Consider the following 22,350-nt stretch of genomic DNA (forward strand, 5'->3'; position numbering starts at 1 on the left):
CAACAGCTAGCCTTTTGTTATTCAAAGAAATAAACTTTTGACATGCAGCAAAGTAACAACTTGCAAAAGAATAACAATTATAAGAATTGTAATTGTTTTAAGTTCTGTGTTCTCGAAGTCGTTTTTTTTGTTTGTTTGTTTGTTTTGTTTCAGAGATGGCTGCCTTCCACGGTTCTTCCAAGACCGAAGAGGGGAAGGGCACATCAAAGAGTCTGGTCCTGCCCCCGATTGAAGGCAAGCATCAGCGGAATCAGGGCGGACAGACCAACGCGCCAGAGGAGATAATGAAGAAGTTAACAGCTCCAAAGAAACTGCTAATACACAGAGAGAGGAAAATACAAGAGCAGCACTGCATGACACTGTATGTTTTCAGTTCGGCTATTTTATAGTAATATAAATGTAAATTTAAAAAAACAATCATTGAACAAGCATTTTTTGTTTCCTGCAATGTGACACTTCAATTGTTGCAGGTTGTCCAGGGCAATGGAGGACTACAGACGGAGCAAACAGATGGGAGTCACACACCCCCAATCACCTGAGCCACAGCTTCCACCTTCTGTAATGACATTTTTCCAATCATTTACACATTTTAAATATAATTCAGCATAAAATATAATGTGACATGTCTTTTTAAATTGTTATTTTACAGATGCTTAGTGAGGAACGGAAACGCAGGGTAAGGTTCCATTGTAGAATTTAATATACAACAGGAGAATAGAGAATTAACTGGGCTTTTTTTTTAACCCTTTCCTCCTTTTATTTTCCTCATTTGCTTTTGGTCCTATTCTCAGATGAACTACACGTTTCTTAAGCGGTGTGTAGAAAGCCGGCCATATGCTCCAATCTCCCAATCATGGTTTGACTCCATTGAATCCCGTATGCCGTCTAAATTCAAAAAGAGCCCCGAGACAAAGAAACTACTACATGAACTCTACAAGGAAGTGAGTGATGACTTCCACGCTGTGATTCTCAAGCACACAGGTATAGTGCCTATTTGCGATCTTTTTTATTCCCAAATAAGCAGAGGATTGATGTCTCATCATATCGTCTTCACTCCCTGCAGTGGACACAATACTAAAGAATCCGGAGGAAGAAGAGGACATTTCAAGAAACAAGGCAGCTTTCCAGCCAGAGTGAGTGTGTGGTATAGCTGGCATATTCTAATGTCTATTTTCAAAATGGATAATGGATGTTGACTGATTCTTATTCATCAAGGAGACAGATTTTAATGAAGTGTATTTCCAATCTATTACAGAATTCTGGATTTCTCCAAACCTTGGCATAATGATGTTATCAGACACAGCAAGATGATAAAAAGAAAATTGCACATTCTTCATCCTGTGATGAAGTCTGTTTTGGACATTAGCTACACAACATTTTCTACTCTGGTTCTGGTTGATCTTTCAGGCTGCAGGTAAGGAGGGACATCACAAGTGTAACACAGCCCTGCCAAGATTAATATTTGCTTAATTAGTTTGTTAATTAAAAAATGTCTTCTGTTGCTACAGGGCTTCAGGGCCTGTGGACTGTAAGAGCCTGCAGAATAAAATGACTGTGGAGTGTAAGAGGACAGAAGATCGTATCATGAATACCTGGTTTTCCAAAGTCATCCATTTATTAACAAGCAAAGACATACTGAAGGGCTTTAAGGAGGAAAAACGGGACTCCTTCTATAACTGTGCATCCACCCTCATCTCAAATCAGGTGAGATAAAAACCGGTTTGGATTTCCTTCTATCTGGAGCACATGTCTCAAACAATACATATTAGCTTTATGTCATCTGCAGATGGCTAGGTCAGCAATTAATAATCGTGTTGTAATTACTATAGAATTAATTGAATGTTCTTTTTCTCATGTATTAACCTATTAACTTTTTTATTTTGGAAATTTCCAGTTAAAAATCCTGCAACAGAAATTTGTGGAGGAGTTTGTTAATCTGTTTGACCCAAGCAATCGCTACTGCATGCCCCTCTTTCGTATGGCCTTGACATTTGATGAGGAAAAGATGGAAATGTATCCAACTTTACAAGATCTGGAAGCTGCTGTTTTTGAGATGCTTAATTCCATCACAAATACACTGCAGGTGAGGTCACAGACATGTAGACGCAAATGAGAATGTGCAATATTTTTTGGCACATTTGTGTTCTTTTTCTGTCTCTACTGATACAGAAAGTACCAACAGTCCAGTCATGGCTGGCACAAGTTGCTACTTCCTTTGTGGATGCCACGGTGCCTGATCATGTGCTTGCTAGGGCACATGTCTCTTTAAAGGCAGCGGTGTGCAAACATCTTGAGGAACCTGAAAAACATTTTCACAACTATGGTGGCGTTGCTTAATTTGGCAATCATCCAATCATCATCCTATTGATTTTATGTACATATATGCTAACGTTTCTATTTTTATTCTTCAGTTAACAACTATGGCTGGCTTGCCAATGGAATGGCAAAGACTCAAGTGAGGAAGTTCATGGAAGAGCAGCGCTCTTTTGATGAATACACCAAGGTACATGTTGTAGTCAAGTTCTTGAGTGGTAAGAGTTTTCCCTCACGACTGTCTGTTGACCAATTTCCATACATTTTAAAGAAAGTGGAGGAGTTCCAAGATTTGTCAAAGGAGATTATCAGCCGCCCATCAAAAGCCCACTTTGTACTGGTCCAACTGGACTGTGAAGAGTTGAAAGAGGAGCTGGCTAAAAAAGCCAATAACTATGCTGAAATGCTCTTGAAGAAACTAGCTGCCACCCACAGAGAACAAACTATGCAGTGAGTCTCTTCTTAGAACAAACAACAATTTATGTTTCTTTTTTTTCTCATAAAATGTTTTATTTTTGTTTATAGGATCTGCTCTGAGTTTGAGACCATCAGAGAAAACGCATTGAAAGCACCTGAGAACATAGAGGACATGACTCAGATGACAGATTATATTAATTCCACCAAATCAAAAGTTATGACAGAACTACATGAAAAAATTGAGGTAAATGTGAAGTTTTTATCTTAAATGTGTCTTATATTAATGCATGTAAATTTCAGTAATCTTACATGCTTTACAAGGACATGATGTTCTTACAGGAGGCCCACTGTAGACTGAACTACCTACAGGACGTCCATATCTTTGAGAGAGAGGATCTGGAGCTCAATGCAACCGTTGCTCTCTGGCCACAGAAAATCCTCAGTGTCTTTGAGCTTGCTGATGGGGTAATGATATATGTTATATCATGATTTATTTATTTTCAACAACAATTTGATTCAAGACACCTTTGTATTTTTCCAGGTGATGCAGAATGCCAAGCAGAAAGGGGAGCTGGAGATGGTGGCTAAACGAGAAAGACTAATGGTGCAGCTGGAAAAATTGGCACGCAGGACAGAGGAATTCCCACATTGCTCTGAGCTGGAAATGATACAACAGGTTGAGTATCATCAGCACAATCATATTTTAGATTGTCTTTCTTAGCTAAAATAAGTTAAACAACCTTCTCACATTTGACTAAACAATATAAAGGTGCATCCATCACATATTTAACTTGAGCTTCATATTGAACAGATATTATGAGAGTATTTGTCTTGTTATCGAACTGTCTACAATCTTAATTTCAATAATTTTGTCATTTAAAATATGCCTTTAAGAAAGAGTCTGGGCAATCTATGTAGCAATTGGAAAAAAAGTACCTCAATAAAGCTTTATTTCATTGTGTTTTTCTAACAATTTTAGCAAATGGAAAGTAAAAGTCTTGTTATCACTTTTTTGGCAGTACGTAAATGATGCCAGAACCGTTCAGAAGCTTCTCAAAGAGGCCGAAGAGGCCATCGTCTCCATTAACAAGGAAGAAGCCTTTTATAAACAGGATCTAACATCATACCCAGAAGTTGAGGTCATCAGAGACACTGCTGAACTCTATCAGAAGCTCTTTGGGCTTATACTGAAGTGGCAGCGAACAGAGAACAGGTCTGAATTGGGTTTGATACATGCATTGTTCCAGCTGAAACATTTAGGCTGATAACTACTTTGTCTTTATTTGTGAAAAGATGGATGGACGGCCCCTTCCAGGAACTAAATGGGGAGAGCATTGAAGTAAATGTGGACGAGTTCTTAAGTGAAATCTACAAGATGTTGAAGATTTTCCAACAAAAAGAGAAAAAGGCCGAGCAAGAGAAGGAGAAGATTGCTGGGATTACCAGTCAGCCCGGGGACCAAACAAAGCAAGAAAGTCCCACAATACGTTTGTGCTCCGCTGTAGTAGAACAGATCAAGAAGTTCAAGGTATTGTAATCATCATTTTGATAGGACTCATTCATGAAATCTTGCAGCTTTTTTTGTTGAAAATTAACCTCTGCGTGGAATTTCTTTGTGTGCGCAGGACCACATTCCTGCAGTGTCCGTCCTGTGTAATCCAGGCATCAGAACTCGCCACTGGGATAAAATGTCAGAGATAGTCGGATATGACCTCACTCCTAACTCTGGCACCACACTAGAACATGTTCTCAATCTAAACCTGACTCCTTACCTGGACCAGTTTGAGTCTATCAGTGCTGCTGCTAGTAAAGTAAGACCTGAATTCTCCTGATTCCCTTTGCAGCATTTGACAATATATACCTTTAATAAATGTTTGGCTGATGCTACGCACCTACTATGTGTCTCTAAAGGAGTTCTCTCTGGAGAAGGCCGTGCAAACCACAGTGCATGTTTGGGATGGTGTTTGTTTCCACCATCAACCTTACAGAGAGACCGGAGTGTCCATCCTGACCGCCTTGGAAGAGATTCAAACAATGCTAGAAGACCAGATTGTGAAGACCCAGACCATGAGGGGCTCACCATTCATCCAGCCATTTGAAACTGAGATCAAGGTTAGTTAAATTTAAAGTTGCTGGTCTTTCAAGGACACGAGTAAAGGGTTTAAGTTTAAATCATCACTGCTTGTGTGACTGTTACCATGTTGAAGGATGTAGGTTTGCCTATACAGTACTGTGTTGCAGAGATTTAACTGTTTGTTATGTGACTTCAGCAATGGGAGGAGCATCTGCTCCATATCCAAGAGACGATTGATGAATGGCTGAAGGTGCAGGCCCAGTGGCTTTACCTGGAGCCCATCTTCTCTTCTCAGGACATCATGCAGCAGATTCCAGAAGAGGGACGACTTTTCCAAAATGTTGACAAAAACTGGAGAGAGGTTATGATGCACTGTGTTAAGGATCCTGGGGTAATGCTTTGAGCAATTCAGTGGTGAACACATTGTGAAAGAATTTAAATCTAAAGGAACAGTTTTCTTTCACTGATCATTTGATTTTGGCATTGTAGATTTTGCCAGCAACCTCTCTGCCTGGTTTGCTTAAGAAACTACAAGATTCTAACAAACTCCTGGAAAGCATCATGAAAGGACTGAATGCCTATCTGGAAAAGAAGCGTCTCTTTTTTCCACGGTAGTGAATGAATGAACGAATGAACCTATCTATTTACCGATGATCAGAATCTGATACTTGCTGCAAATGTCGTTGCTAGATTCTTCTTCTTATCCAATGATGAAATGCTTGAGATTCTTTCTGAGACCAAAGACCCACTTCTAGTGCAGCCCCATCTGAAAAAGTGCTTTGAGGGTATTTCCAAACTGGATTTTCTACCAAATCTGGATATCCAGGTATGGCAGTCATACATACCGAAATTGTTGGATTACATTTTTTTTATTTTAACTGTATACCATTTTTTTTTTCAGGCCATGTATAGTAGTGAGGGAGAGCGTGTCCAGTTAATTGATCACATCTCTACTTCTGAAGCCAAAGGAGCTGTGGAGAAGTGGTTAGTGCAAGTGGAGGATGTGATGATTCGTAGTGTCAGAGATGAAATTGCCCGGTCCATAGTGGTAAGTTGACTTGTAAACCCTAATATCCGTATGCTGCGTGTGTGGATAATCTGCTTTCTCTTTTATGTCAAATTTGTACTTGCAGGCCTATGCTGAGACGCCACGGAGCCTCTGGGTCAAGGAGTGGCCTGGGCAGGTGGTTCTTTGCGCCTCTCAGATTTACTGGACTTTGGAAGTTCATGCAGCCATCAAAGAAGGGAGTAGTGTACGTTTTCACACACTTTTAGTTTTGCTTTTTCATATTTTTTTCTTACAGTACACTTTAATTAATAATATAATACAATTGTGTTTGCGTGTCTTTTTTTATTATTATTAATTTAGTAGGATTCCTATTGATTGGTCATATGTTGCCTGTACAGTGATGTGTCTCATCACTTTTCTTCTTTTAAAGAGCATGATCCAAAACAGTTTCATCTTCATCCAACACTAAATATTAGTAATTTTTTTAATTTATTTTAGGGTTTAAAAAGCTACTACCAGCAACTCCAGAATCAGCTGAATGACATTGTGCAGATGGTGAGAGGAGAGTTGCCCAAACAAACACGTATCACTTTGGGAGCGCTGGTCACAATAGACGTCCATGCTAGGGATGTGGTCATGGAGCTTATTGAGAATGGTAAGTACCGCCACACAATTCTGAGTGGACTGTAACTAAACTTTGTCTCAATTCAGAAACAGTAAAAAGAAAATTTGATGAATAATAAGTGTCCTTTTCACCAGGTGTATCAAATGAAACAGACTTTCAATGGCTCTCCCAGCTTCGTTACTACTGGGACAATGAAAATGTTCGAGTTCATATCGTAAACTGTGATGTTAAATACGCCTATGAGTACTTGGGAAACTCTCCACGCTTGGTCATCACTCCTCTGACTGACAGATGTTACAGAACCTTGGTAAAATAACTGACATGTAGCTTATTCAAATATCATTACAGATCACTTTTTATTTAAGTCAAATTCAAATTTAATGTTACGTTTTCCCTTTTTTTTTTAGATTGGGGCATTCCACCTGAATCTGGGGGGTGCGCCTGAGGGTCCAGCTGGGACAGGAAAGACAGAAACCACCAAAGATCTTGCCAAAGCTCTAGCTGTACAGTGTGTTGTCTTCAACTGTTCTGATGGACTTGATTACCTCGCTATGAGCAAGGTAACATGATCAGAATCTTTTTAATTTACATTCTTAAGTCTTATGCCATAGTTAAAATGCCCCCCAAAAATTATATTTGTATTGTTTATTTTGGTGCAATTTTTCACAGTTTTTCAAAGGTCTGGCTTCATCTGGTGCATGGGCCTGCTTTGACGAGTTTAACCGCATTGAGCTTGAGGTGCTGTCTGTAGTGGCCCAGCAGATTCTCTGCATTCAGAGAGCCGTTGAGCAGAAGTTGGAGTACTTTGACTTTGAAGGGACCAGGCTCAAACTCAATCCCAACTGCTTTGTGTCCATCACGATGAATCCTGGCTATGCAGGACGCTCTGAACTCCCGGACAACCTCAAGGTTTCGAATCCATAGATAATACTATCATCCATCATATGATCCCAAATCTTCAAATCATTCTATTCCATATATATATATATATATATTCTACCTCATTTAGTAAGACATTAAGGACATTGACTTGCTGACATCTGCAGTGACATGCTGGCAGTAAAAGTAACATTTTCCTTTATTTCTCTGTGCAGGTTTTATTCCGAACAGTAGCCATGATGGTCCCAAACTATGCACTGATAGCAGAGATTTCGCTCTATTCACATGGCTTCCTCAACGCCAAACCGCTGTCAGTGAAGATTGTAATGACCTACAGGCTCTGTTCAGAGCAACTCTCCTCCCAGTTCCATTATGATTATGGAATGAGGGCGGTCAAAGCTGTGCTCGTGGCTGCAGGAAACCTTAAGCTCAAATATCCTGATGAGAATGAGGATATTCTGGTAATTATTATGAAATTAATGCAGTTGTTTGAATAGATCATTTAGTCAATGACTACTTTTGGCAAGTTATTAAACCTCTTATGTATTTTGTCACGTGCAGCTCTTGAGGTCCATAAAGGATGTTAATGAGCCCAAGTTTCTTTCTCATGATATTCCACTGTTCAATGGAATCATCAGTGACTTGTTCCCAGGCATTCACCTTCCTGAGGCTGACTATAAGGTCAGATATGTTGATACCATTGACTATTTATGTCCAAAAATCAAATGATATGTGTATTTATTAATATTGTTATACGTATTATAATTATTGTTTTTTTTTATTTCACTGGTAGCTCTTCCAAGAAGTGGCTGAAGAGTGCTGTAAAAAGCACAATGTGCAACTTACAGAGGTCTTCTTAAAGAAGATGATCCAGACATATGAAATGATGATAGTCAGGCATGGGTATGTTATGTTTAAATTATACTATCATTTTATTATATCCAATTTCACATGTTTCGAGTCATACACTATGTCACACAAATATTTAAAACTTAATGTACCAGGTTCATGCTGGTTGGAAAGCCCTTTGCTGGGAAGACCAAAGTACTCCACATTCTGGCAGACACTCTGACCCTTATGAATGAGCGAGGGTACGGTGATGAGGAGAAGGTCATCCTGAGAACATTGAACCCAAAGGCCATTACCATGGGGCAACTATTTGGGCAGTTTGACCAAGTTTCCCATGAGGTACGCCCGTGCTTGCATCGTGTGGTTTATTCTGTATTGCAGATCAATCTAAGAACCGTGTCATTATTTAGTGGACCGATGGGATTGTAGCCAACACATTTAGGGAGTTTGCATCAGCTGACACACCAGACCGTAAATGGGTGGTATTCGACGGACCCATTGATACGCTGTGGATTGAAAGCATGAACACTGTGCTCGATGACAACAAAAAGGTATATAACACGCAGCAAAAGCGACAGATATGAATTTAATATGTGTTCCCACACTCTTGAATAAAACCCTTTTTTTGCATTACGGTTCCGTCGCAGTTGTGTTTGATGAGCGGCGAGATCATCCAGATGTCCAGTCAAATGAGTCTCCTTTTTGAGGCAATTGATCTGTCACAGGCCTCAGTAAGTTATATGTTTGTTGCATCACCAGTTGCTGAACGGCTACTATTTTCTTACAAAGAAAAGGAAGTCATTTAGACTCTTGCATGAATTGACTCATTTGTTTTCCCACTGCAGCCTGCCACAGTCAGCCGGTGTGGCATGATCTTCATGGAACCCTCTCAACTGGGATGGGAGCCCTTAGTGCTCTCCTGGATCAACACCCTTCCAGATTCTCTGCAGAAGTCGGAGAGCCGCTCTTTGCTGCTGGACCTCTTCCACTGGCTTGTACCACCTACCCTAAAGATGCTGCGCAGATGTTGCACAGTGAGTGACCCCAAGCCTCACAACAATCAAGACACAAATACATTGAATATATCATATTCAATATTTAGAAGTTTACTTTTATTTACTGGATATGTAGAAAACAATGGTGTCATGCTGGATTCTGATTTGGTTGACAGGAAGTAGCTTCCACTAGCGACACGAATACAGTGGTGTCTTTGTGTCGACTGTTTGCAATGCTGCTAACCCAACCTTTAAAGACGGATCCGAAGAATGAAAATATTCGCATCTGGATGATGGTAAAAGACTGAATCATTTATGTCTTTGAATATTTTTACATTTTTAATTTATTTTTAAACATTTGTATGTCCACCGAAAAGTTTGAGTATTTTTGTTTTTGCACTTTCTTTTTCAATTAAATTACATTTGTGTCTTCCACCCACCTTCACCTTAATTTATGATCCCAGGCAGCCTTTTCCTTCTCCCTGGTGTGGTCTATCGGTGGCAGCTGCGACACAGACGGCAGAGAGAGGTTTAGTAAGTTCTTCAGTGAGCTTGTGTCGGGAGAGTCGGAAGAACATCCTATCCCTGACAGTGTGGGAAAATGGGAATGCCCAATGGATGAGCGAGGCCTGGTGTATGACTATTTCTACAAGGTATTGTCGTAATATATTACCCAAATATACTTTTCCTCTTTATATAAATCAGTGAATTACATTTCAGTCTCTTGCATAGTTTGAAGGAAAAGGTCGCTGGGCTCACTGGAATGACGAGATTGAGAACGTCAACCTTGGCGACGTAAAGACTAAGGTTGAAGAGATCATTGTTCCCACCATAGATACAGTTCGCTATGCCTACCTCATGGACCTTTGCATCAGCTACGGAGTGTCAGTATTTTATTAGTATTACATATACATATATATGCTATGTTATTTTCTTTTTAAAACCTTTCCTGTTTCTCTCAATAGACCTCTTCTGTTAGTTGGGCCGACTGGTACTGGAAAGTCAGTCTATGTGAAGGAGAAGTTGATGAATAATCTGCACAAAGAACACTATCTACCTTTCTTCATCAATTTTTCAGCTCGCACTACTGCCAACCAAACTCAGGTTAGGCATGAATGAAGACCTGAAAAAAAAATTGTGGGTTGCCAGAAGTGAATGTAATAATTGAAACAAGCAAAAAAGAGAAATGTACGGTGGCCCTGAAGTGCAAAACACAACAACAAATCGTAGCGCACACAATAAAGAAGGAATCGCGCAAACAAGAAAAAAACACGCACACAAATAAGAAATCACGCAAACAAGAAAAAACACACACACAAATAAGAAATCACGCAAACAAGAATAGAAAACACACAAACAAGAATGGAAATCACGCAAACAAGAAATGAAATCACGCAAACAAAAAATGAAATCACGCAAACAAGAAATGAAATCACGCAAACAAGAAATGAAATCACGCAAACAAGAATAGAAATCACGCAAACAAGAAATGAAATCACGCAAACAAGAAAACTCCAAACCGGAAATGCTAAATATCGGACATGCAGAGGTCCGGATGCTGATTGCTGAGAAAGTTCATTTGTAATTATGGCTGCCACCGAAGACATTATCAGTAATAATTTTGATGCGGGACACACTTATGATGCAATAGTTGACATGCGCTTGGTTCATTGTCCAGAATCCCTTGAAGTCTCTTGCCGCAACCACTGCAATAGTTCGGCCGTTCTTCTTCGGGTAACTTTTTACCACAATGACGGCAAAACATATTTTTGTATCTCACGCTGTTCTCTTACCTACTACTCAATTGCTACTCATTGCTGCTCAATTACGGGAAACCTGGAGCGAAAGTCAGAATGATTGACAGTGCTTCTGTCCAATCAGCAACCAGACCCCTCATGTCCGATATTTAGCATTTCCGGTTTGGACTTGTCCGATATTTAGCATTTCCGGTTTGGAGCTTTCTTGTTTGCGTGATTTCATTTCTTGTTTGCGTGATTTCATTTCTTGTTTGCGTGATTTCATTTCTTGTTTGCGTGATTTCGATTCTTGTTTGTGTGTTTTGTATTCTTGTTTGCGCGATTCCTTATTTGTGTGTGTGTTTTTTTCTTGTTTGCGCGATTCCTTATTTGTGTGTGTGTTTTTTTCTTGTTTGCGCGATTCCTTATTTGTGTGTGTATTTTTTTCTTGTTTGCGCGATTCCTTATTTGTGCGTGTGTTTTTTTCTTGTTTGCGCGATTCCTTCTTTATTGTGTGCAATACGATTTGTTGTTGTGATTTGCACTTCAGGGCCACCGTAGAAATGTCTGTCATCTTAATTCAATTGTTTGTTCATTCATTCCCCAGAACATTATTATGTCCAGGCTAGATAAGAGAAGGAAGGGAGTGTTTGGGCCTCCAATGGGAAAGAAGTGTGTCATCTTTGTCGATGACCTGAACATGCCTGCATTGGAGCAGTTTGGTGCACAGCCTCCAGTGGAGCTTCTTCGGCAGTATATAGACCATGGAAACTGGTATGGCTAATCCACCACTGTGATAATGAAGAAAAAACAATTAAACTGACTGCTAGATTCATAGAAAAACAATGTGTAGACCCAAGTGCAGACATACTGTATGTTGCAGAGATACCTGGGTACAGTTCACATATATTTACCCCCCCCCCCCTTGCAAATGACACAGCAAGGAATTGAGCTGACAAAATAAAATAAGAAACACTGACAATATCGTGACAAGACATCCTAGAGCCACAACCTTGACTCAATCACACATTTTCTCTTATGATCTGGCAGGTATGACCTGAAGGATACCTCAAAGGTCTCCCTTGTTGACCTCCTACTGATCTCAGCTATGGGTCCCCCTGGTGGTGGGAGGAACGCTGTGACGCCCCGCTTTCTGCGGCACTTCAACGTTATCAGCATCAATCCTTTCAGTGATGACACAATGGTTCACATCTTCTCAAGTGTGGTGGCATTCGCTCTCAAAAACAATAAATTTCCACCTGAGTATTTCTCTGTGGGAAACCAAATAGTAAATGCTACAATGGAAGTAAGTGCCCCAACAACACACAACGAAATGACAAGCAGGAACAAACGTGATTTATGTGCTTGAGCGGATCAATCATGTAATTTCTTGTCCTAATTTTTGGATTATTTGCTTCTATCTTTTCATTGCCAAAGGTCTATAAGAAAGCCATGGAGAACTTGCTTCCGACTCCAGCCAAGTCTCACTACACCTTCAACTTGCGGGACTTCTCACGGGTTATCCAAGGCTGCATGCTAATTAAGAAGGAGTCGCTGGAGGGCAAACATACTATGATCCGCTTGTTTGTTCACGAGGTCTTCCGCGTCTACTATGACCGTCTTGTGGACGACAAAGATCGAGCATGGCTCTACCAGCTCATGAACAGCATTGTTAAAGATCACTTCCAAGAGTCCTTTGACCAAGTGTTTGATCACTTGAAACAGGGCAGTAACGTAAGTCATCCATTTGTATTTCATGTAAACATGTGTCACGGTGTACAGGTAGTAGTAGAGGATCTACGAGTATTTAAGAGTATATACTAAGTATTAGTGTTGGAATATAAAACACCAAATAACTGCATTTGTGCTGCACGAATAAAAAAATACATGCACATATTTAGAAAGGAAATAATGTGATAATAAATATCCATCTCTTCTCAGCTGGTTGAAGAAGACATGCAGAACCTTCTGTTTGGCGACTACATGAACCCTGACCTAGAGGACAATGAGCGCTTATATGCTGAGGTGGCAGGCATGGAAAGCTTTTCTCAAGTGGCACAATCGTGTCTCGAGGAATACAACCAGACGCACAAGAATGGGATGAACCTTGTCATCTTTCGGTGAACAAATTTGGTTTTACAGAGTCGATAATTTCAATAAGTGCTATAAAACTATTTGCGGAAGTTATACACAGGTACGAAAGATGTTTGATGTTGGTTTTTAAAATATCATCATGCTAAATAAATACAGGTTTATTTAGAATTTCAGGCTGAGCATACAATCAAATGAATTCAAGTTAGTAATGGTTAATAAGATTATTATTTTATAGCAATGCATTCTCATGGAGGCCTAATTAGTTTATTTAATTATGCAGCTACGTCCTGGAGCACCTTTCCCGTATTAGCCGTGTGTTAAAGCAGCCAAGAGGCAATGCTCTTCTGGTGGGAGTGGGTGGGAGTGGGCGCCAGTCCATTACCCGTCTGGCCACTTCCATGGCCCACATGACCATGTTCCAGCCTGAGATCTCTAAAAACTACGGCATAACTGAGTGGAGAGACGATCTTAAGGTCAGCACCGTGTTTTTGCTTATTGCGCTACATTATATGCATTATATTCATACCATCATGATCGCAGCATGAGATTTTTTTGTGTGTTTCATATGAGTGCCAAAAATGGGCGGCACGGGTAGTGGGTACAACGCAGTCACCTCACAGCAAGAAGGCACCGGGTTAGAATCCTAAATGTGCAGAGTTTGCATGTTCGCCCTGTGTCTGCATGGGTTTTCACTGGGTTCTCCGGCTTTCTCCCACCTGCAAAAACATGTCATTTAGGGGAATTGATTATTCTAAATTGTCCGTGATGTATGAGACGATCGTCTCATCTACAAGGAAATGGATGAATGGATTAGTGTTAAAAAAAATGTAAACTTTATTTACACTCCTTTTCATAATCTCCCTTTCATAATCCTTTAGATGCTCCTGAAAAATGCTGGGGTGAAGGGTCAGAAGACAGTGTTTCTGCTCACTGATGCTCAGATAAAGGATGAGGCTTTTCTAGAAGATGTGGACAGCATCCTGAACACAGGGGAGGTGCCCAATATGTTCGCCGTAGACGAGAAGCAAGAGATAATGGAGGTGCACCTTTACAAGAATTAGAGCAGAGCGTAAAAGATCATTTCTATTATAAAAGGCCATGTTGATTCATGTTTGATGCCACTTTTTCTACAACTCTCTTTCTCCAGACTTTGCGTCCCATTGCCCAGGCTGGCAATAAGAACGTGGAGTTGAGTCCTTTATCTCTGTTTGCCTACTTTGTGACCCGCTGTAGAGAGAATTTGCACATTGTTGTTGCCTTTAGTCCTATTGGAGACACTTTTCGAAACCGCCTGCGCCAGTTTCCATCGCTTATCAACTGCTGTACCATCGACTGGTTCCAGGTACTGTATTAGGTTTATGGTTGTTGTGTGAGCAGCACTTGTAATATATGTTTAAAAAGTTAAAATGTTCTCCACGGGACATAAAAAAGGATATTAGACTGTCATGTGGGGTTTTTTTTTTTTTCTTTTTTTTTTTACCAGTGATGACATAAAGGAGATAAAAGGAACACAAGAGAAGAGTTAAGCTTGCTAATACTTGTCTTTCCTCCCCTCTGGACTATCCTCTCTTCTCTCTGCCCCGACAGCCATGGCCAGAGGAAGCTCTGGAGCGAGTAGCCAACTCCTTCCTGGAATCACTAGAGATGAGCGAAAATGAAAAGCAGGAGGTCATATCCATCTGCAAAACATTCCATACCTCTGCCAAACAGCTCTCAGAGAGGTATGACATTTGATTATTTATAACTTGGGAAATTAATAGCACAGGACTTTTCGACGCTCTAAATGACGCTGCTTTTTCGGTTTCAGATTTCTCTCTAAACTTGGTCGCCATAATTATGTTACGCCCACATCCTACCTGGAGCTGATCGAAACATTCCGTCTGTTACTCACTCAGAAAAGAGACACCATTATGAAAGCAAAACAGAGGTATACTAACGGTCTGGAGAAACTAGCCTTCGCTGAATCCCAGGTATATTTGGCACTACTTTTATTGAATTTAAGTTTTTGTCAGCTTTTAGATTGCAAAATGTTCAGTATAAACCTTTCTATTGGTCTTTTTGAGCTAAACCATGATTGTTTCTCTGCAGGTTGAGGAGATGAAGAAAGAACTTGAAGACCTCCAGCCCAAACTAAAAAAGGCAAAGATAGACAACAACAACATCATGGAGGTGAAAAAAAAACAATTCATCCATCATCATCCTCATCATCAACCTCGAGTATGTGTATATACCAGGAGATATAAACATACTGCATGTAATTCTTCAATGTGACGGCATTCAGGAGATTGAAGAGGAGACTAAAGAGGTGGAAATCAAACGTAAACTTGTGCGTGATGATGAAGAGGAAGCAACTAAAAAAGCCAAAGAGGCTCAGTATCTAAAGAATGAATGTGAAAGTGACTTGGCTAAGGCCATTCCTGCCTTGGAAGATGCTCTCTCCGCCTTAAACACTTTGAAGGTGAGCACTCACAGCTTATTATGCAGTACCAAGTTAATCCACTGACCGAAGTTGAAACAGTTGATTATAAGTTGAACTGAATGTTGTGCTTCAGCCCTCTGATGTCACGATTGTCAAGTCGATGAAAAATCCACCTTCGGGGGTGAAACTGGTGATGTCAGCCGTGTGTACGATGAAGGAGATAAAGCCGGATAAGATAGCTGACCCAGCTGGGACAGGAAAAAAGGTGAAGAAATCACAGTGGTCGCTCCTTATTGACCATATAGGAATAGGAATAATATTTTCTCTTTACTTCATAGGTTTTAGACTACTGGGGTCCAAGTAAGAAACTGCTAGGTGATATGAACTTTTTACGAGATCTTAAAGAATATGACAAGGATAATATTCCTGTGAGTGTAACGAGCAATCTATTAATAGCTTAGTAAGAATCATATTTGTGTTATACTGGGACTAATTCCTCTTTTCTTGATGACAGGCCCCTGTGATGCAAAAAATTCGGAGTGAGTATTTGACTAATCCCGACTTTGACCCCAGTGTGGTGGCAAAGTCTTCATCTGCTGCAGAGGGCCTCTGCAAGTGGATCAAAGCCATGGAGGTGTATGACAGGGTGGCAAAGGTGCAGTTTGTATGGCTGTGCATATATGTTTTTGCTCTTGGTTTCTTCTGATCACAGTGTTTTTTCATCTTCTTTTGATGGCTGCCATACTCTCTGGTTTAGGACGTGGCTCCAAAGAAGGCGAATCTCAAAGAGTCTGAGGAGTCTCTGGCTGCTACCATGGCGCTGCTGAACCAGAAGAAAGCTGAGCTAAAAGAGGTTGAAGATCGCTTTGCTGCCCTTCAGAAAACACAGAAGGAGAAGACAGAGGAGAAGGCGCAGCTGGAATACCAGGTGGATTTGTGTGCAAAAAAGTTGGAGAGGGCTGAGAAACTCATTAGTGGTCTGGGGGGAGAGAAGACCAGGTGAGGATGATTCACATACATTAATGCTTTTCTTCAACTAAGGTGACAACAGTACAGCACCTACCGAATCCCACTCTGTTTTTAGATGGTCTAAGGCAGCAGGAGATCTGCAGAACACATATGACAACCTAACTGGAGATGTTCTCATTTCTGCTGGTGTCATCGCCTACCTGGGGGCTTTCACGGCCGCCTTCAGACAAGACTGCACCAAGTCATGGACGAAACTTTGCCAAGTAACAGTCATCCTGCTCTTCATTTGGTCTTTTTATTACTCTGAATCCGTACATTTGTAGTGGCTTAATCACCCTTGCTGTTCCTAATATCTGCAGTCAAAGAATATTCCATCATCAGACGACTTCTCTCTCAGTAAGACCCTGGGAGATCCGATTAAGACCAGAGCTTGGAACATTGCAGGCCTTCCCAGTGACTCTTTCTCTATTGACAATGGAGTCATAGTCAGTAATTCACGTAGATGGTGAGTCTACATGCCTGAAAGGTTCTCAAGCTGAATAACTGGTGGAAAGACGGCACGATTCGACGTAATGTTTGTTTAATTGAATGTTTGTGTTCTTGTAGGCCCTTGATGATTGACCCCCAGGGCCAGGCCAACAAATGGGTGAAGAATTCAGAGAAAGAACATAATTTGAGTGTAATCAAGCTAACAGATTCCGACTATATGAGAACTTTGGAAAACTGTATTCAATTTGGAACACCATTGCTGCTGGAAAATGTAGGAGAGGAACTGGATCCCTCACTGGAATCGCTGCTTCTCAAGCAAACCTTCAAACAAGGTGCTGTGAATGTGATATTTATGCCAGGAGGATTTCAAACTGAACTGAAAACTCTAAGTTCAGTCATTTTTGTTTCACCTAGGTGGCGTGGACTGCATCAGGTTGGGGGAGAGTGTGGTCGAGTACTCTGCTGGTTTCCGTTTCTACATCACCACAAAGATTAGGAATCCTCACTTCTTACCAGAAGTAGCCACAAAGGTTTGCCTGCTTAATTTCATGATCACTCCAGAAGGATTGGAGGACCAGCTGCTGGGGATTGTAGTTGCCAAGGAGAGGTAATGGTGATGTTAAGGTCACATTGCTAATACACTGTTATCCAGTATTTCTTATCACTTGAATTGAATCATGTTTCTGATGTGTCTGCTCAACAGCCCAGAACTAGAAGAGGAGAGGAATGGTCTAATCCTGCAGTCAGCTGACAATAAGAGGCAGCTAAAGGAAATTGAGGACAAGATCCTGGAGACGTTGCAGTCCTCTGAGGGAAATATCCTGGAGGATGAGAGTGCCATTCAGATTTTAGACTCCGCAAAGATTATGTCTAATGAGATCACCAAGAAACAGCAGGTGTGGACAATACTCAGCTAACAGGAAGGTTTTCAACAAAAATCAAGTCTGATATTTGGCACTTAAGAGCTCTGTGTACATATTTTTCAGATTGCAGAGAAGACGGAGATAAAAATAGCAGAGTCAAGAGAGGGTTACAGAACCATTGCCAAGCATGCTTCAATTCTTTTCTTTAGCATCGCTGATTTGACCAACATTGACCCAATGTACCAGTATTCTCTCAGCTGGTTTGTCAACCTCTACAACAAATCCATTAAAGACAGGTGAGTGACGCTCATTCAGTTCAGTACAGTTCTGCAGATGTAAGACAAGAAAACCAAGCAAACCAGTTGTACCACTAAAGGAGATGGCTGGAATACGATATGCGTAGACGCAATACAACCTGGCAACTAAAGAGGGACATACACATGAACTTGCACTGGGAGGTTAGATGAAGGGAACTAGGTAGTGAAGGGTGGATGAGACAATCGGACATTCACAAACTGGAAGGGAACAAGCAGAGACAACTAAAGGGGCAGACAGAGAACATAAAATCCCAAAGACAATAGAGAAACTGCACAAATGCAAACATTGAACACGAAACAAAAACAGCAAAGACAGGATCAAGTATAAAAAAAATCTGTTTTTTTCTTTTATTCATTAGTAACAAGTCCAAGATCCTTGAGAAGAGGCTTCGGAACCTGATGGATTACTTCACTTATAACCTGTACTGTAACATCTGTCGTTCTCTGTTTGAGAAGGACAAACTCGTCTTCTCCTTCCTTCTCTGCTGCAATCTCCTCCTGTATGTATTAATGCTCACAGGGAAATTAATTTGATTATTAGAATTTTGGCTTTTAATCGCATGTTCACTTCACGTTTTACGGTGTAAATGTTATATTGTCCAATCTTCTTTTTGCATTCAGAGCAAAAGAAGAGATTGAATATTCAGATTTCCTGTTCTTGTTGACTGGGGGCGTCGGCCTGCAGAACATGACAGCTAACCCTAACCCCAGTTGGCTGCAGGACAAGAGCTGGGATGAGATCTGCAGAGCCAGTGAACTGCCTGGGTTACAAGGATTGAAGTAAAAAATAAAAAAAATTAAAAAATGTCTTCCTTATAGACTGTACATAAAAAATCCTTTTGATTGCTGTTGTGAGTCTAAGTGTAGTTTGTTCCACAGAGAGGCATTCATCAAGCAGTCAGGAGATTTCAAGCCTGTTTATGAGAGCAAAGAACCGTGGAACACTCCTCTGCCTCCGGCGTGGACTGAACGACTCAATGATCTGCAGAAGATGATAATTTTTCGATGTCTCAGGCCAGATAAGATTGTCCCCGCTGTGACTAAATACGTTACCGGCAAACTGGGGAAGAAATTTGTCCAGCCCCCTCCATTTGACCTGAGTAAGAGCTACATGGACTCCGACTGTACCACCCCACTAGTGTTTGTGTTGTCTCCTGGAGCAGATCCAATGGCTAGTAAGTCCTCACAATACCATCGATTGTCTGTTATGGTTAAAAATAACATTCTAAATAACCCTGTCCCTCCACAGGCTTAGTCAAGTTTGCTGGTGACAAGAATATGAGTGGTGCCAAATTCCACTCCATCTCCCTGGGGCAGGGGCAAGGACCCATCGCGGAAAAAATGATATCCACAGCAATGCGGGACGGTACATGGGTGTGCCTACAGAACTGTCATCTGGCCATTTCTTGGATGTCCACCCTTGAGAAAATCTGTGAAGACTTCAATGCTGCAGATAAACCCCATGCTGATTTTCGCCTCTGGCTAACAAGCTACCCTTCATCCAAGGTGAAGGACAATACATTTCAATCACCACATGCGCTGAAATCACCAACTTTGAGTCTTGTCGTGAACAATGACATTCTTTCTGATCTCAGTTTCCAGTGTCCATCCTGCAAAATGGGGTCAAAATGACTAATGAGCCTCCTACAGGACTCAGACAGAACCTCCTGCAGTCCTATTTGTCAGATCCTATTTCTGACAAAATGTTCTTCAACGGTTGCCTAAAAAAAGAGTTGGTAGGTCTGGTTTACTCAACTTATAATCAAAAAAGGTTTAGGAAAACCTCTCACTCAGAGATTTCTTCACTAGGTTTGGGAGAAACTCCTGTTTGGATTGTGCTTCTTTCATGCTCTTGTCCAAGAGAGGAAGACGTTTGGTCCACTGGGCTGGAACATTCCTTATGGCTTCAATCAGTCTGACCTTCATATAAGCATCAGGCAGCTCCAGGTATTCAGAAGGGACAGGTTTCCATATGATAGGCATAAAAAAAATGCATTTAATTTATTTTTTTTATTTTTTTTCCAGCTTTTTGTAAATAGATATGATGAGGTTCCGTTTGACGCCATCACCTACTTGACCGGAGAGTGCAACTATGGTGGCCGTGTGACAGACGACTGGGACAGGCGGCTTCTGATGACCTTGTTGGCTGACTTCTACAACAAGGACATTATAGAGAAACCACGCTTCCCTTTTTCACCGAGTGGTGAATACTATGCCCCACCGAAGTCGAGTTATGATGACTACATTAATTTTATTAAGGTAAAGCCAGTTACAGCGTAAATATGTACATATTTCTTCTTCTCATTATGAGTGCCAACTGAAAAGAAGGAATGCCTCTTTCTTTTTCTAGGAGCTTCCATTGAGTCAGCATCCTGAAGTGTTTGGGATGCATGAGAATGTAGACATCTCCAAGGATCTTCAGCAGACAAAGTTGCTGTTTGATTCTTTGCTACTCACTCAGGGTGGAGGAGGACAGGGAGGACAAAGTTCTGGGACTGACAACACACTCCTAGACATCGCAAATGACATCCTCTCCAAGGTATAAACTAGGTTTTTCATATGAAATGTCTCAAAAGCTATTATATCTCCCTCGGGACATATTGTAATATTGTTGATAATTTTTTTTTTTTATCTAGCGTCATCTTTAGGTCCAACTTGTTCATGTTCAATAGTTTTGTTCATGATGAACAATTTGTCAATCTTATCCTCATCTTATTGTGTGCTTATTGCTTATTAGAAAATATTAGCATGCTGCCACATTAAAATGCATTAACGATGCCAATGTTATTGAATTTCATTTAATGTTTACTTTTCCTGGATTATAATCTCTATTTGCTACACTGCATATTCAATTTGGATTTGCTTTTTTTCCCTCCAGCTTCCAAGTAATTTTGACACAGAAACTGCTCTCTTGAAGTTTCCAGTGCTCTATGAGGAGAGCATGAACACAGTGCTTGTTCAAGAGATGGAGCGCTACAATACGTAAGGACAAATAGATCAACGCAGAATTTATAAAACACAGAGCACATCATGACCTCGTTTATACAACTGCTGTAATGTTTGTTTGTTTTTTCTCAGGCTCTGTAGTTTGATCCGGGTCAGTCTAGAGAAGCTGCTGAAGGCCATCAAGGGTTTGGTGGTGATGGATGCAGAGCTTGAGGTAGTTGCAGGAAGTTTAATTATTGGCAAGGTCCCAGAGATATGGGCCAAAAGCTCTTACCCCAGCCTCAAGCCCTTGGGCGGCTATATTTCAGACTTCCTCGCCAGGCTCAAGTTTTTGCAGGTGAGGCTGCTTAATCACAAAAACAGGACTATGAGGAGATGTTCTTTACACTCATTATTTTGTGCCTGTAGGATTGGTACGACAACGGTAAGCCAAGCGTGTTCTGGCTGTCTGGTTTCTACTTCACCCAGGCCTTCTTGACCGGGGCAATGCAGAACTACGCTCGCAAATTCCACATCCCCATTGATCTGCTTGGCTTTGATTTTGAGGTTGAAAGACACACACATTAACCCTTGTTTCCAGTTTAACGCTCTTAAGTTACAGCCCTAAAGGTTGCACAGATTTATGGTTTGGTTTCTGATGACTTCTTCTTACAGGTCCTTTCTATAGATGAGTCCAACACATCACCAGAGGACGGAGTCTATGTCAATGGATTGTATCTGGAAGGAGCTCGGTGGGACAAAGAAAGGTCAATGTGATTTTTTGAGCAAACATATATATCATGATGATCAATATTTTCAGGGAGACTTGATAAACTTGAATTCTTATTTGTTTTCACTCCTATTAGTGGAGTTCTAGCTGAGCAGCATCCCAAAGTCCTATTTGACTTGATGCCTATCATCTGGATCAAAACCAGTAAGTAACTACCAGGCATTGGTTGCCCTTTTCTCTCCGTCCATATGTATGCTAGTACATAATGGAATAATCTAAACACATTTCATCAAAAATTTTGAATTCAATCTAATCTCAAACATGCTTAGTTGGATCTCTGAAAGTGTGTGTGTGTGTACGAATATGTCATCTTAATTTCCCTTCCCGTTCTTGGAACGTATTTGTTTCTTCTCTTCCTTCTCTCCCATGCAGCTCAGAACAGGAGCATGGATCAGCTTCAGAAGCCGTTTGTCTGCCCTCTTTACAAAACCAGTGAGAGGAAGGGAACGCTTTCTACCACCGGCCACTCCACCAATTTTGTCATTTCCATGATGTTGCCCACCAGTAAGCGGCCTGAACACTGGATCAAGCGCGGTGTCGCCATGCTCTGCCAGCTTGATGACTGAAAAAAGTTCTCTCTGCGACAA

At 40.9% G+C, this 22,350-nt stretch overlaps 1 protein-coding gene across 1 annotated transcript; it reads left to right on the plus strand.

Moving 5' to 3' along the window:
• Positions 1–791: 791 nt before the first annotated feature.
• Positions 792–22,329, plus strand: dnah12 (dynein, axonemal, heavy chain 12). The gene is made up of 70 exons (XM_068743999.1): positions 792–981; positions 1,064–1,133; positions 1,256–1,414; positions 1,509–1,704; positions 1,895–2,083; positions 2,170–2,323; positions 2,412–2,503; positions 2,585–2,763; positions 2,839–2,974; positions 3,070–3,195; positions 3,272–3,406; positions 3,750–3,943; positions 4,024–4,258; positions 4,356–4,541; positions 4,642–4,842; positions 5,001–5,195; positions 5,294–5,415; positions 5,495–5,630; positions 5,706–5,852; positions 5,938–6,057; positions 6,312–6,468; positions 6,573–6,745; positions 6,846–6,998; positions 7,108–7,347; positions 7,533–7,778; positions 7,879–7,998; positions 8,111–8,220; positions 8,322–8,505; positions 8,577–8,717; positions 8,814–8,897; positions 9,012–9,200; positions 9,338–9,457; positions 9,626–9,814; positions 9,894–10,045; positions 10,127–10,265; positions 11,505–11,671; positions 11,948–12,203; positions 12,335–12,631; positions 12,839–13,017; positions 13,272–13,464; positions 13,870–14,031; positions 14,139–14,333; positions 14,579–14,712; positions 14,799–14,961; positions 15,080–15,160; positions 15,273–15,449; positions 15,544–15,675; positions 15,749–15,838; positions 15,925–16,065; positions 16,168–16,409; positions 16,495–16,642; positions 16,739–16,884; positions 16,986–17,200; positions 17,283–17,475; positions 17,572–17,764; positions 17,855–18,027; positions 18,408–18,548; positions 18,670–18,828; positions 18,928–19,223; positions 19,298–19,554; positions 19,644–19,784; positions 19,858–19,995; positions 20,074–20,307; positions 20,399–20,587; positions 20,927–21,030; positions 21,127–21,331; positions 21,403–21,540; positions 21,649–21,740; positions 21,840–21,907; positions 22,136–22,329. The coding sequence occupies exons 1-70, from the start codon at positions 792–794 to the stop codon at positions 22,327–22,329; spliced, it is 11,592 nt and encodes a 3,863-aa protein (XP_068600100.1).
• Positions 22,330–22,350: the final 21 nt, after the last annotated feature.

This window comes from Brachionichthys hirsutus, chromosome 2 (genome assembly GCF_040956055.1).
Source record: "Brachionichthys hirsutus isolate HB-005 chromosome 2, CSIRO-AGI_Bhir_v1, whole genome shotgun sequence".
Lineage (NCBI taxonomy): Eukaryota > Metazoa > Chordata > Actinopteri > Lophiiformes > Brachionichthyidae > Brachionichthys > Brachionichthys hirsutus.